The 15028-nt window shown below is 44.3% G+C and overlaps 1 protein-coding gene across 1 annotated transcript; it reads left to right on the plus strand.

The window, feature by feature from the left end:
* The first annotated feature begins 126 nt into the window (after positions 1-126).
* On the plus strand, positions 127-13534 carry MED19 (mediator complex subunit 19). Its single transcript, XM_053561199.1, has 5 exons — positions 127-491; positions 12064-12320; positions 12480-12576; positions 12870-12964; positions 13158-13534. Exons 1-5 carry the CDS (start codon positions 275-277, stop codon positions 13224-13226), a joined length of 735 nt encoding a protein of 244 aa, XP_053417174.1. The 5' UTR covers positions 127-274; the 3' UTR covers positions 13227-13534.
* The last annotated feature ends 1494 nt before the right edge of the window (positions 13535-15028 follow it).

Here is a 15028-nt window from a genome sequence, read left to right on the forward strand (position 1 = left end):
GTCTAGCTGTCGCTTTTTCCACCTAAGTCATTTTATTGGATACGAAATTGTGAGAAGCGGAGACCGCGAAGACTTTAATAAGGTTAGGTAGCACTTCCTGAACGTTCTCATAAAGCGACGGAAGTAGTTGCCGGAATAAGGTAGGCGTGGCCTGATACATCCAATGATAAGCAGCTTCTAGAGTATGAGGGCGGTACCCCGTGAAAGGATTGTCCAATGAAAATTATCAACGGTAACACATCGAAGGGGCGCCTTCGAAGAGGCTGAGGGGACGATGGAGAATTTCACGGCGCTGTTTGGAGCTCAAGCTGACCCACCACCGCCCCCAACTGCACTCAGCTTCGGACCAGGAAAACCTCCACCCCCGCCTCCGCCTCCTCCTGGAGGGGGACCCGGCACGGCCCCGCCCCCAACCGCGGCCACGGCTCCTCCCGGCGGCGACAAGTCAGCAGCTGGTTGTGGGCCCTTCTACCTAATGAGAGAACTGCCAGGTGAGTACTTGGCCTGGCGGAAGCCACCCGATCGGGTCTTAGAGAGGAGGTGATGGGCGTGGTTGTCAGGCTGCTGGCTTAGGTGAGAAATAAGTTAGGTAACGCACACCGCACCATTGAGCTCAAAATTGGAAGGGCTGTTAGAAAGCCCAAAAGGATGGTTTGAATGAATGGGAATCTGAGGGTGGGGTACGTGTGCATCTGTGTGACTGTTTTTTCTCTCCGTATCCGGGCTCTGTCTCTGACGCTGGCTTTAGCGCCCTAATAATCAAGGGTTTGATTATTCTTAATAATCAAGGTACTCGAGAGGCCTGATTTAAATTGGCCACCCAAAGTTTTAGTTTCATGTCTGCCACAAACTTGCTGTTGGTTTGGAGCAAGTTGCCCTTCTCAGGTTCTCCGTGTTTCCTGGCTGTTCAAAGAAAGGCTTAGAAGTGAGCCAGACTCTTGCAATCAAGTAATTATTTTGTTGAGCACCTACTAAGTACAAAGCACCGTTCTAATTGCTGAAGAGATACAGCTGTAAACAAAAATGACCAGAGCCTTGCCATTGGGGAGTTCACATTTTAGTGGAGGAGGCGAAGTGCAAACAAGATGATGCCAGGTAATAGTGCTAGGAATAGAACACATGATAAAGAATTAAGCACTCATGACTTCATCTAGAGTGCTTAGAGATAACCCTTCAGAGTAGGTAACGTGCATTAACATGGGACCCAAGAGCCAACCATGTATGGACAGGAGGGTGAGATAACTCTCTACAAAAAAATGAGGTCTGGGCGGCGCCTGTGGCTCAAAGGAGTAGGGCTCCGGCCCCATATGCTGGAGGTGGTGGGTTCAAACCCAGCCCTGGCCAAAAACTCCAAAAAAAAAAAAAAAAAAAGAGAGAGAGAGAGAGATCAGAAGCCCTGTTATGAGAAAAAGTTTGTTTGGACTATCTGAGGGACAGAAGACCCAATGGTCACCAGTGAAGTAAACAAGAGGGAAGAGTGGTGGGAGAGGAAGGTGAGAAAGTTAGGTAGAGACATTTATAAAGCAATAAAAACATTTAGATCATAAGTTTGAAAGGAAACTATTTTAATGTAGGAGTGACATGATAAAATTTATTTTTAATCAGCAGCTATGTGAAGAATGGAAAGTAGGAAATCAGTAGTCTGGGAAAGAGATGGTGGTTTGGACCAGGGTATACACATCTCTACAAAAAAATAGAAAACTTAGCTGGGGGTAGTGGTGGGCATCTTTACTTGGGAGGCTGGGATAGGAAGATCATTTGAACCCAGGAGTTTGAGGTTGTAGTGAGCTATGAGGATCCCATTGCACTCCAGTCTGGACAACAGAGACCCTGTCACAAAAAGAAAAAAAATGAGGCCAGGCGTTCTGGCTCGTGTCTGTAATCTTGACACTCTGGGAGGCTGAGGCAGCTGAATTGCTTGAAATCAGGAATTCAAAACCATCCTGAGCAAGAGCAAGACCCTGTCTCTACTAAAAATAGAAAAATTAGCCACATTGCAGCAGGCAACTGTAGTTCCAGCTACTTTGGATGCTGAGGTAAGAGGATCACTCAAGTTTGTTTATTATTTGTTTATTTATTTTGAGACAGTCTCACTATGCTGCTCTTGGTAGAGTGCTGTGGTGTCACAGTTACAGCAACTTCCAACTCTTTTTTTTCTTTCCTGAGACAGAGTCTCACTGTGTTGCCCTGGGTAGAGTGCCATGGCATTACAGCTCATAGCAACTTCTAACTCTTGGGCTTAAATGATTCTCTTGCCTCATCCTCCCAAGTAGCTGGGACTACAGGCACCCGCCATAACGCCCAGCTATTTTTTGGTTGTAGTTGTCCTTGTTTGCCAGGCCCGGGCTGGATTCATACCCGCCAGCTCCAGTATATGTGGCCGGGGCCCTAGCCACTGAGCTATAGGTGTCGAGCCCTAACTTTTGGGCTTAAGCGATTCTCTTGCCTCAGTCTCCCAAGTAGCTGGGACTACAGGCACCTGCCACAACACCTGGCTATTTTTTGTTGCAGCTGTTATTGTTTTTTTTTGTTTGTTTGTTTGTTTGTTTTTTCAGTGCAACAAACTTTATTGTTGTCTTATTTTAAGAAACTGCCACAATCACCCTAAACTTCAATAACCATCACCCTGATCAATCAGCAGCCATTAAGGTCAAAGCAAGACCCTTGACCAGCAAAAAGATTACAACTCACTGAAGGCTCCGATGATTATTAGCATGTTGTAGCAATAAGGTAGTTTTTAATTAAGGTACACACATTGTTTTTTAAAGAAACAATGCTATTTCATACTAACTAGGCTACAGTATTGTGTGTACATAACTTTTATATGCACAGGAAAATGAAAAAATGTATGTGACTTGCTTTACTGTGATATATGCCTTATTGCAGAGATGTGGAACCAAACACACAATATTTTTGAGGTGAAACCATCTATGTTAAAATATTGTAAAGCCATAAGGTATAAATAGTAATCTAAGTCTGATTTGCATAAAAGTATCAATATAGCCTGACATTAACCAGCCATTGTTCCTGCTTAAATGGCAGGTATCTTGCCTGATGGGTGCAAGATTTGTGACTTCTCCAACTGTTTCTATAGATAGCACTGCTATTGTAAAGCCTAAGACTGGTCTTTGAAATATTTTTCAGACTCTGGATTTGGGGGAGCCCAATGATGTCAATTGGACCCGTGGACCTATATGGGAACAGATCTATATGACAACCCCTACCCAGGAAATTAAGCAGAGATGATTTCTGCTTTCCAATCCTATGAGTTTATTCCCAGCCAATCAGCAGACCTAATTCCCTAGACCTTTGTTCACCAAACCATCTTTAAAAACTTTGGCCCCCAAATTCTCAGGGAGATGGATTTGAAAAATTACTCTCATCTCCATGCCTGGTGCCTTGCAAAATAAAACTTTCTCTGCGGCAACACCTGCTGTCTCAGTACATTAGCCTTTTATGGGGAGAGAACAAGGGACCAGCTGGGCTGTCCCAGGTTGCCTGTAGATCCACTATCACTTACTGGAATGACCACCTTCTTTCCTGAACTCTGTGTTATATTCTAGGGATCTATTTTATTTTCCTTTCACTGATAGCATACTTATTTTATTTAGCTTTATAATAAATCTTGATATTTGCTAACACAAATCTTCTAACATTTTTCTACGTCAAGATTATTTTCACTTTTCTTGGCCCTTTGCATTTATGTATAATTTTAAAATAAATTTGTCAATTTCCAATTTTCCTTTTTTTTTTGTGGTTTTTTGGCTGGGGCTGGGTTTGAACCCGCCACCTCCGGCATATGGGACTGGCGCCCTACTCACTGAGCCACAGGCGCCGCCCTCAATTTCCAATTTTCCAACAGCCTACAGGCATTTTTTTATTGGGACCACACTGACTCTATTGATTGATATGAGTAGAATTAACCTTTAAAATATTAAGTCTGTTCTTAAAGGGGCAACAGTAAAAAACTCTGAGGCTGACATTGTATTCATATATGTTAGCAAAAGAATAGAAATGGAATTTAAAATATAATACCATTTATGATAAAAGCAAAACTCATCAAATAGAAGATGTGCAAAGTAATGTACTGAACACTACAAAACATCTTGAGAGAATTTTTTAGAAGACTTAAGTCAATGAAAGAACATACCATGCGGCTGTTATTGTTGTCGAGCTGGCCTGGGGCCGGGTTCAAACCTGCCATCCTTGGTGTATGTGGCTGGCGCTGTAACCACTGTGCTACAGGCACAGAGCCAATTGCTCAAGTTTTAAAAAAAAATGTCAGCGGTACTGCCAAAGGAATGAATAATTTAATGTAGAAGTGACAGATAAAGAGTAATTAGGGGGCTGGGCACAATGGCTCACACCTGTAATACTAGCAGTCTGGTAGGCCAAGGTGGGTGGATTGCCTTAATTTAGGAGTTTGAGATCAGCCTGAGTGTGAGCAAGACCCCATCTCTGAAAACTAGCCAGGCGTTGTGGAGGCTGAGGCAAGAGGATTGCTTGAGCCCAAGAGTTTGAGGTTGCTGTGAACTATGACGCCATGGCATCTGGGGGTGGGGGTGACAAAGTGAGACTCTGTCTCAAAAAAAGAGTAAGGATGATTTCTAAGTTTGCAGCTTGTTAAATCTCCAAGATAACTTTTCAGTTCATTGTGAACTTTTTAAATTTGTTTTTGAGACAGCGTCTCAACTATGTCGCTCTCAGTAGAGTGCTATGGCAACATAGCTCACAGCAACCTCAAACTCCAGGGCTCAAGTGATTCTTTTGCATCAGCCTCCCAAGTAGCTGGGACTGAAGTTGCCCGTCACAACACCTACCTATTTTTGGAGATGGGATGTTGCTCTTGCTCAGGCTAGTCTCTGAACTCCTGAGCTCAAGCAGTTGGCTCATCTCAACCTCCCAAAGTGCTAGGATTACAGGCATGAGCCACCGCACCTGGCTCATTCCTAACTCTTACTGCTATATCATGACTTAAGGGAAATAAGAAATATTGGTCTGGGCTCAGTGCCTGTAGCTCAAGCGGCTAGGGTGCCAGCCACATACACCAGAACTGGCGGGTTCAAATCCAGCCCCAGCCCACCAAATAACAATGATGATAACTACAACCAAAAGAAAAATAGCCAGGCATTGTGGCAGGCACCTGTATTCCCAGCTACTTGGGAAGCTGAGGCAAGACAATCACTTAAGCCCAAGAGTTGGAGGTTGCTGTGATGCCACGGCACTCTACCCAGGGCAACAGCTTGAGACTGTGTCTCAAAAGAAAAGAAAAGAAATATTGGTCTGATACTTTGAAGTTTGCAAAATACTTTTATGTAATAGATTTGAGAATAGCCCTTTGAGGTAGGCATTGTTATCAATTTTTTAGTTGAAAAATTGAGGCATAGAGAGGTTGGATTTGCTTTGGTTAGTTAGTGGTTGATGTCCACCCATAGTTTCTAAAGGAAAGATTAAAATCTTTCTTTTGCCTTACATATTCTGATTGTACCTATTTGTATCAGTTAGTTGATAGATATTGAATATCTGTTCTGGGGAAATGCTGGGTATATGAGGGAGGTAAAAAGCGGAGAGAAGTTAACAAGCCTATTCCTTGCTTTTTTAGAAGCGTGTTTTAGTTAGGAATGTAAAATTTGCAAATTAAAGATAGTGACTGTTTTTGCCAATTCTAGTTTTATTCCTTTGTGATGATACCTTACATACCTAACTATATCTTAGCAAACAATATTAAGAACTACCTGTCAGGGCGGCGCCTGTGGCTCAACGGACTAAGGTGCCGGCCCCATATGCTGGAGGTGGCGGGTTCAAACCCAGCCCCGGCCAAAAAGTGCAAAAAATAAAATAGCAATATTTTTTTTTTTTTTTTGTAGAGACAGAGTCTCACTGTACGGCCCTCAGTAGAGTGCTGTGGCGTTGCACAGCTCACAGCAACCTCTAACTCTTGGGCTTACGCGATTCTCTTGCCTCAGCCTCCCGAGTAGCTGGGACTACAGGCGCCCGCCACAACGCCCGGCTATTTTTTTGTTGCAATTTGGCCGGGGCTGGGTTTGAACCCGCCACCCTCGGCATATGGGGCCGGTACCCTACTCACTGAGCCACAGGCGCCGCCCAAAATAGCAATATTTATAAAAAAAAAAAAAAAAGAACTACCTGTCAGTTTTCAAAATATGTTGTTATGCAGAATGACAGCAAGAATAGGATGTTACCTGAGCTGGATATTGAAGAATTCTATTAGTGAAGAAAATGAGGAAGAATTATTTTTTTAAAGGAAACAATGCAAGGGGTCTTTTCTTTCTTTCTCTTTTTTTCTTTTTTTTTTTTTTGTAAAGACAGAGTCTCACTGTACCGCCTCTGGTAGAGTGCCGTGGCGTCACACGGCTCACAGCAACCTCTACTCTTGGGCTTACACGATTCTCTCGCCTCAGCCTCCCCAGAAGCTGGGACTACAGACACCCGCCACAATGCCTGGCTATTTTTTTATTGCAGTTTGGCCGGGGCTGGGTTTGAACCCGCCACCCTCGGCATATGGGGCCGGCGCCCTACTCACTGAGCCACAGGCGCTGCCCTTTTTTTCCCTTTTTTTCTTTTTTTTTGAGACAAAGCCTCAAGCTGTTGCCCTGGGTAGAGTGCTATGGCATCACTGCTCACAGCAACCTCCAACTCCTGGGCTTAAGCAATTCTCTTGCCTCAGCCTCCCAAGTAACTGGGACCACAGGCACCCGCCACAACGCCCGGCTATTTTTTGGTTGTAGTTGTCATTGTTGCTTGGCAGGCCTGGGCTGGATTCGAACCCATCAGCTCTGGTGTATGTGGCTGGCACATTAGCCACTTGAGCTACAAGCGCTGAGCCATCTTTTTCTTCTTTTCTTTCTTTTTCTTCTTCTTCTTTTTTTTTTTTTTTTTTTGGTGACAGGGTCTCTCTCTGTTGCCCAGACTGGAGTGCAGTAGTATGATTTGTAGCTCACTGCAACCTCAGCTCAAACTCCTACATTCAACCAATCCTTCTTCCTCAGCCTCCTGAGTAGCTAGGACTAGAAGTGCACACCACAACCCCTAGCTAAGTTTTTCAGTTTCTTTGTAGAGACAGAATCTTCCTATGTTGCCCAGGCTGGTTGTGAACTCCTGGCCTCAAGCAGTCCTCCTGCCTTAGCCTACCAAAGTGCTGGGATCACAGTGCTGAGCCACTACACCCATCCTCTAATATATCTGAGGATGTGGGTGCCATGGATTGAAATAGAGAAGCCATGAGTGAAAAGGGTAAGATTTGGAATTTCAAAAAAAAAAAAAAACTGAATCCTCATGGAATTGACTAAGAAGTTGAGAATGCAAGATTCATTTTCAGGAGAGGAGTCAGGGCTGGGGAGAGAGAATTATAAGTCATCTTCATAGAACTAATAGTTGTTTGTTTTTTGTTTTTTTGTAGAGACAGAGTCTCACTTTATTGCCCTTGGTAGAGTGCTGTACTATCACAGCTCAAGCAACCTCCAGCTCCTTAGGTGATTCTCTTGCCTCAGCCTCCCTAGTAGCTGGGACCACAGGCGCCCGCCACAGCGCCCGGCTATTTTTTGTTGCAGTTTGGCCAGGGCCAGGTTTGAACCCACCACCCTCCGTATATGGGGTCGGCACCCCACTCACTGAGCAACAGGTGCTGCCCAGAACTAATTAGTTAAAACAGGAGGTTTAAGTCTTTTCTTTTTCTTTAGGAGATTTAAATATTAAATTCAGCTGATTAGTAAAAGTATAAAAATTAAAATTTAAAAAAAATCAGAAAATTGAACTCTTTTTTGGAGGGAGAGGGGAACAGAGTCTCTCTCTCTCTGTTGCCTAGGATAGAGTGCTATTTACTTCAGCCTAGCTCACAGCAACATCAAACTCCAGGGTTCAACCAATCTTGCTTCCTCAGCCTCCCAAGTAGCTGAAACTATAGGCGCCTGCCATGATGCCTACCTAATTTTTCTATTTTTAGTAGAGATGGGGGTCGCACCTTGCTCAGGCTGGTCTAGAACTTTTGAGCTCAAGGCCCACCTCAGCCTCCTAGGATTACAGGGTGAGCTACACTGCTGTCTGGCCTTAAGTCTTAATTTAGAGTTTAGAAAAAGCACACAGTGCCTTCTCATCTGAACCTTAGCATAACTGGCAGACAGGGAAAAAATCAGAAGACTGTAATGGCAGGAAGCAGTGACCTGAGGTGAGTAACTTATGAGGAGAGGTATTGTGACACTTGTCTTCTGCCATTAGAGCAGACCAGTCTTCTGAGGTGTTTGGCAGAAAAGGGAAGGAAAAAGATGGAGTAAGGCCTACAGGTATAGAGGGAAAGTACATTGTTTATTTAATAAATAGTTATTGAGTACATGATTTATGCACTGTACTGGGCACTAGCCATTCTGAATGAACAGATATTATCTCTGCCCTCAAGGAGCTCACAGTTTAGAACCTGAGTTTTCCCAAGTGAATGATTATAAACAAGCTGCTTTGTCTTGTTTTTTTTTTTTTTTTTTTTGTAGAGACAGAGTCTCACTTTATGGCCCTCGGTAGAGTGCCGTGGCCTCACACAGCTCACAGCAACCTCCAACTCTTCGGCTTAAGCGATTCTCTTGCCTCAGCCTCCCAAGTAGCTGGGACTACAGGCGCCCGCCACAACGCCCGGCTATTTTTTGGTTTGCAGTTTGGCCGGGGCCGGGTTTGAACCCACCACCCTCGGCATATGGGGCCAGCGCCCAACTCACTGAGCCACAGGCGCCGCCCCTGCTTTGTCATTTGTATCCTGTGTATCCATCATAATTATAGATGAAGTTGTAGTTACATATTTCTACCGGGTCCTTATCAAGTTACTGATTTATTCTTTGAGAAAAGTCAGCCATGCAGTATTTGTGCTGTTAATGCTTCACATGTATATAATGCTTTATTCCAGAGGTGTCCAACCTGCAGTCCATAGAATGCATGCTTTGCAAGAACATTTTTGGTTGGATGGCACCTATAGCTCAGTGGGTAGGGCACTGGCCCATATATAGAGGGTGGTGAGTTCAAACCCAGCCCCAGCCAAACTACAACAAAAAAATAGCTGGGTTTTGTGGTAGGTGCCTGTAGTCCCAGCTACTGGGGAGGCTGAGGCAAGAGAATCGCCTAAGCCCAGGAGTTGGAGGCTGCTGTGAGCTGGGACACTACAGCACTCAACCGAGGGCAATAAAGTGAGACTCTGTGTCTAAAAAAAAAAAAAGAAAAGAAAACTTACTTTTCTAATGTGTGGCAGAGGGAAGAAAAGGGACTGGATATGGTGGCTCACGCCTGTAATCTTAGCACCATGCAAACCCAAGGTAGGTAGATCCCTTGAGGTCAGGAGTTCAAGACCAGCCTGACCTAGAGTGAGACTCTGTCTATACTAAAAATAGAAAAATTAGGTGGGTGTCATGGCAGGTACCTGTAATCCCAGCTACTTGAGAGGTTGAGGCAGGAGAATCTCCTGAACCCCCAGGAGTTTGAGGTTGCTGTGAGCTAGGACACCATAGCACTCTAGCCTGGAGCAACAGAATGAGAGTATCTCAAAAAAAAAAAAAAGTAGGACACTTGTGAACCTTGAAAAAATATGAAATGTACTTTTAGCTATTATTCCATTCCACAGATAAGAAACTGAGGCATCAGGGCGGCACCAGTGGCTCAGTGAGTAGGGTGCCGGCCCAATGTATACCAAGGGTGGTGGGTTCAAACCCGGCCCTGGCCAAACTGCAACAAAAAAATACTCAGGTGTTGTGGAGGGTGCCTGTAGTCCCAGCTACTCAGGTGGCTGAGGCAAGAGAATTGCCTAAGCCCAAGAGCTAGAGGTTGCTGTGAGCTGTGACAATACGGTACTCTACGGAGCACGACAAAGTGAGACTCTGTCCACCCTCCCCCCAAAAAAAGAAACTGAGGCATCAAGGACAGCAGGATTAGAATTCCAGTTGCTCAACTTATTTATTTTTATTTATTTATTTTTTTACTTTTTTTGTTTGTTTTAATTTTTTCTTATTTTTAATTTCAACTTCCTTGTTTATTCTTCTTCGTTTGAAGTACTCTTTTTTGTCTTCCTCTGGCGATGTTCTTGATGTTAGTAGAGACGGGGTCTTACTCTGGCTCACTGCTGTTACATACAGGTCTCGAATCTCTGAGCTCAGGCAATCCACTGGCCTCGGCCTCCTACAGCGCTGGGACTACAGGCGTGAGCCACCACGCCCGGCCATGTTTGTTTGTTTTTTAAGACAAGAGTCTCACTATGTCACCTTTGGTAAAGTGATGTGGCGTCACAGCTCACAGCAACCTCAAACTCCTAGGCTTAAGTGATTCTCTTGCCTTAGCCTCCCAAGTAGCTGGGACTACAGGCACCCACCACAACACTCAGCGATTTTTTTTTTTTTTTTGTAGTTCTTGGCCAGGGTTGGGTTTGAACCCTCCACCTCCAGCATATGGGGCTGGCGCCCTACTCCTTTGAGCCACAGGTGCCACCCCTTATTTATTTTTTTGAGACAGGGTCTCAAGCTGTCACCCTGGGTTGAGTGCTATGGCATCACAGCTCACAGCAACCTCAAATTCTTGGGCTTAAGCAATTCTCTTGCCTCAGCCTCCCAAGTAGCTGGGACTACAGGTGCCTGCCACAACACCTGACTATTTTTTTTGTTGTTGCAGTCTTCATTGTTGTTTTTTAGCTGGCCTGGGCCAGTTTCGAACCCTCCAGCTTCAGTGTATGGGGCTGGCATGCTACTCACTGAGTTACAGGTGCTGCCCATCTTTTTTTTTTTTTTTTTTTTTTTTGAGACAGAGCCTCAAGCTGTCGCCCTGGTTAGAGTACCATGGTATCATAGCTCACAGCAACCTCAAACTCCTGGGCTCAAGCGAGTCTCCTGTCTCCGCCTCCCAAGTAGCTGGGACTGTAGGCGCCCGCCACAACGCCCGGCTATTTTTTGGTTGCAGCCATCATTGTTGTTTGGCGGGCCCGGGCTGGATTCGAACCTGCCAGCTCAGGTGTATGTGGCTGGCATCTTAGCCGCTTGAGCCACAGGCGCCGAGCCTTTTTTTTTTTTTTTTTAAATTTAGAGACAGGCTGGTCTCCAACTCCTGAGCATAGGCAATCCACCCACGTAGGCCTCCCAGGGTGTTAGGATTATGGGCATGAGCCAACATGGCTGGCCTGGTTGCCCAATTTCTAATCAAACATTTTTTCTTTCTAGGCAAAGCATTATACTCAGAACCATGAGGAAGAACAAAGGTGTTGGTAACAAAAATGGTAGCTAGAAAAATCTCCTGGCTCTTTTTCTGTGTAAAGGTGATTAGTGTTTCTTGCTAGTAAAAAACAAAAAAGAGGCGGGTCCTCAAGGTACTGGGGTCACATTTGGCCCTTCACATGGTTATAGCTAAGCTGTGAGGTACTGTTACCCTGGTTGTATCAGAGAATATTATTTATGGAAAGCATGTAGAACAGTGTTTAGCATAGAATAAACATTACATAAATTATTATTCTGGTTAATCCAAAGAGAGTGGAATGTTTCCTTCATTGGGCTAGATCAATTTCCGTTTATTTGGATTTTTTACTTTTTTTTTTCCTTCCCATTCTAACCTATCATTCTATAGTATTATATTTTTAATGTTTAGTTTATTTTCTTTTGCTCTGCTTTTATTTTTTTTTTTTTTAGTCTCACTATGTCACCCTCGGTAGAGTTCCGTAGCATCACAGCTCACAGCAACCTCCCAACTCTTGGGCTTAAACAGTTCTCTTGCCTCAGCCTCCCAAGTAGCTAGGACTACAGGTGCCCACCGCAACGCCCGGCTGTTTTTCTGTTGCAGTTGTCATTGTTGTTTAGCTGGCCCGGGCTGGATTCAAACCCGCCAGCCTGGGTGTATATAGCCAGCAACCTACTCACTGAGCTACAGGCACCACCCTGCTCTGCTTCTTTAAATTGAAAATTTTTAAATCCTTAAGAGATTTCTTATTTAGGTTAAAATTAAGTCCTTAACTTTCCTTCTTTGTCAATGACAAAACTAAATCTAAAAATCTCTACTTTTAGGGCTAATCTTTTATTTTTATCCTGTGTTCTCTAGGTAGCACAGAACTGACAGGCAGCACCAATCTGATCACACACTACAATCTAGAACAAGCCTATAATAAATTCTGTGGGAAGAAAGTGAAGGAGAAACTAAGTAACTTCCTGCCTGACCTGCCAGGGATGATTGATCTGCCTGGTTCCCATGATAACAGCAGCCTCCGTTCCCTTATTGAGAAGCCCCCTATTCTTGGTGGCTCTTTTAATCCTATCACAGGGACCATGCTGGCTGGCTTCCGCCTCCATACTGGACCGGTGAGTCCCCTCTTGGGGAGGAAGAAGGCAAGTGGGGAGGCCTAAAAGGCATGGAGGTGGGTTTTCTGTCCAAGTTTGTTACTTCGTAACTGAGCAGGAAAGATGATGGGAACAGCGTATTCCCTCCCTTTATTCACCTGTTATCTTTGGTTCCTTCAGTTGCCAGAGCAATGTCGACTGATGCATATTCAGCCTCCCAAGAAGAAGAATAAACAAAAGTACAAACAGAGCCGTACTCAGGATCCTGTCCCCCCAGGTAAAGAAGTGATTCTCTTCAAACTAAAAACACCTGACCTTCAGATTCTGATTTGATCTTCCACACATAAACCCAGTTAAGTTCCTTACAGAACCCCCGACTCCCTAATTCCAGTGTACTATGTGGTCTCTTGGGAAAGTAGGGTCTTGGGACAGGAGTAGCACTTCGTTACCCTTTCTGGCCATTTGAAAAAAGCAATTGCTCCTGACTTGAGGTGTTCCTGTAGTCTTCAGAGTTGGTATCAGTAGAGGTTTTGAACTCTACAGGTGATAGGTACCTAATGTCTCCTACAGAAACACCATCTGATTCGGATCACAAGAAGAAGAAAAAGAAAAAAGAAGAGGATCCTGAACGGAAAAGGAAGAAGAAAGAGAAGAAGAAAAAGAAGGTAGAGTATGGGCCTGTTGCCACAGCCCAGTGGATCGCCCTACATCTTACCCCTGTGCTACATAACGTCTTTTGCCTCAAGATAGATCCAAGACTAAAAACCCAACACAGGTTGCAGGTTTTTCTTCTACTGCCCAGTCAAGGCCAAGGATGGTTCTTAGTTGTTCTTATCTCTCCTCCTTTGTCTCCCCCAGAACCGACATAGTCCAGATCATCCAGGTATGGGCAGCTCCCAGGCCAGCAGCAGTAGCAGCCTACGCTAACAAGACTATTGGACTTTGCACCAGGATGGCTTTTCCTGCTGCACTGTACCTGCTGACAAAAGCAGCCTTCCAGGCTCTTGGACACTGCCGTGGGAGCATCCTACGGTTGGGATAGAGACCAGCTCCTGCTATGTGCTCTGCAATTAGCACATTAAGAGAGAAAAGGGCCACACTTTTATAAGGTTCGGCCTTTCTCATGGACATCTCTTCCTCTCCCCTGGGAAGCGTTCTTTTCCTCTTTTTCGTGCATTTGTCTGATTTAGGACTTGATCATTGTTTTTCTTTTTAAAAAAATTGCTTTTATCAAACTGGTTGGAGTGTTGCTGCCTATTAAGAGGTAAGTGCCTTTCTGACAGGGTTTAAGACAAGGCATTGCTAAGATCTGAGAAGATTTGGCTCTTACTATTATCTCATTAGCAGGGAGAGAAACACAAAATGAAATTGGAGAACATGGTCCAAAAGTGAGGCAGAATTTACTAATACTTCCCATTCAGACACAAACACTCTGCCCATAATGTTGAGAAAAAAGCACATGGACAGTCTTCAGGCTCCCCCTGAAGAGCCAAGTCAGTTATGACTCAACTGTATCTTCTAGGTCAATTCTGTATTAAAACAGCCAGCTGAAAAAGCACCATGGGTTACCAAATGTTTTTCAACAAGATTGCTGCTTAGGTCAGAAGCCCATGGATCTTTTAAAATGAACCTCTGGTAAGCAAAAGTAAATGCTGCTTCTCTTGTCTTTTTAAGAACTTTTGTCCAGCTTCATTCTTTAGTTAAGACAATGAAATCATTTGACCGATGTGAAGACATTTTAAGCTTCTAAGGCAGCAACATACCCAGGTGCAGTGGCTTATACCTATAATCCTAGCACTTTGGGAGGATAAGGTGGGTGGGTCTCCTGAAGCCAGGATTTTGAGGCCAGCTTGAGCAACATAGCAAGTCCCCTGTATACTACTAAAAAATTAAAAGTTACTGGGCATGGAGGTATGCGCCTGCAGTGCCAGCTACTTGGAAGGCTAAGGCAAGAGGATCACTTGAGCCCAGGAGCTTGAGGTTATAGTGAGCTATGAAGTTGCCACTGCACTCTAGCCAGGACAATAAAGAGGGACCTTGCCTCAAACAAAGACAGCAACAAAAAGACCTTAACTATTAAAATGTAAAGTAAGTCTCTAGCTTTTGCAGCTGGCTGGGTAAGTAAAAACATACATCAGAAAACCTGAACTAGGGGCGGGGCGCCTGTGGCTCATTGAGTAGGGCGCCAGCCCCATATACCGAGGGTGCAGGTTTGAACCCAGCCCCGGCCAGACTGCAAAAAATAGCCAGGCGTTGTGGCGGGCACCTGTAGTCCCAGTTAGTCAGGAGGCTGAGGCAAGAGAATTGTTTAAGCCCAAGAGCTAGACGTTGCTGTGAGCTGTGACGCCACGGCTCTCTACCGAGGGTGACAAAGTGACTGTCTCTAAAAAAAAAGAAAACCTGAACTAATGTAATCTTTCAATTTAACATAAAACAGTTAAAATCTGTTGCTTTGAGCTAAAGTTGTTCCTAGATAAGTGTGTGTAGAACCACTTTTCAACTCTAATCTAGGATTTCAGAACAAGAGTTTATATACTTAAGTTTATGGACAGTGAAAATAAAGATTGCTGGTAACTTTCCTGAGATTTAGTGCCTGAGGGTGCCTGTTTAAAATTAGGCCACAGCCTTTTTCTTTTGTCAAATAGATACCTAATTGAACTGCTGCCAATAGCCAGTCAATGTGCTTTATCTCATATCACCTTTGGTGATTTCCAAGTGAGCTTTACTTC

Source organism: Nycticebus coucang, chromosome 14, assembly GCF_027406575.1.
Source record: "Nycticebus coucang isolate mNycCou1 chromosome 14, mNycCou1.pri, whole genome shotgun sequence".
Lineage (NCBI taxonomy): Eukaryota > Metazoa > Chordata > Mammalia > Primates > Lorisidae > Nycticebus > Nycticebus coucang.

Coding starts and splice junctions, on each gene's coding strand:
- MED19 (XM_053561199.1), top strand. CDS start 275: ATGGAGAATTTCACGGCGCTGTTTGGAGCTCAAGCTGACCCACCACCG. Junction 12,577..12,869: donor TCAGGATCCTGTCCCCCCAG/GTAAAGAAGTGA, acceptor TGTCTCCTACAG/AAACACCATCTGATTCGGAT. Junction 12,965..13,157: donor AAGAGAAGAAGAAAAAGAAG/GTAGAGTATGGG, acceptor TGTCTCCCCCAG/AACCGACATAGTCCAGATCA.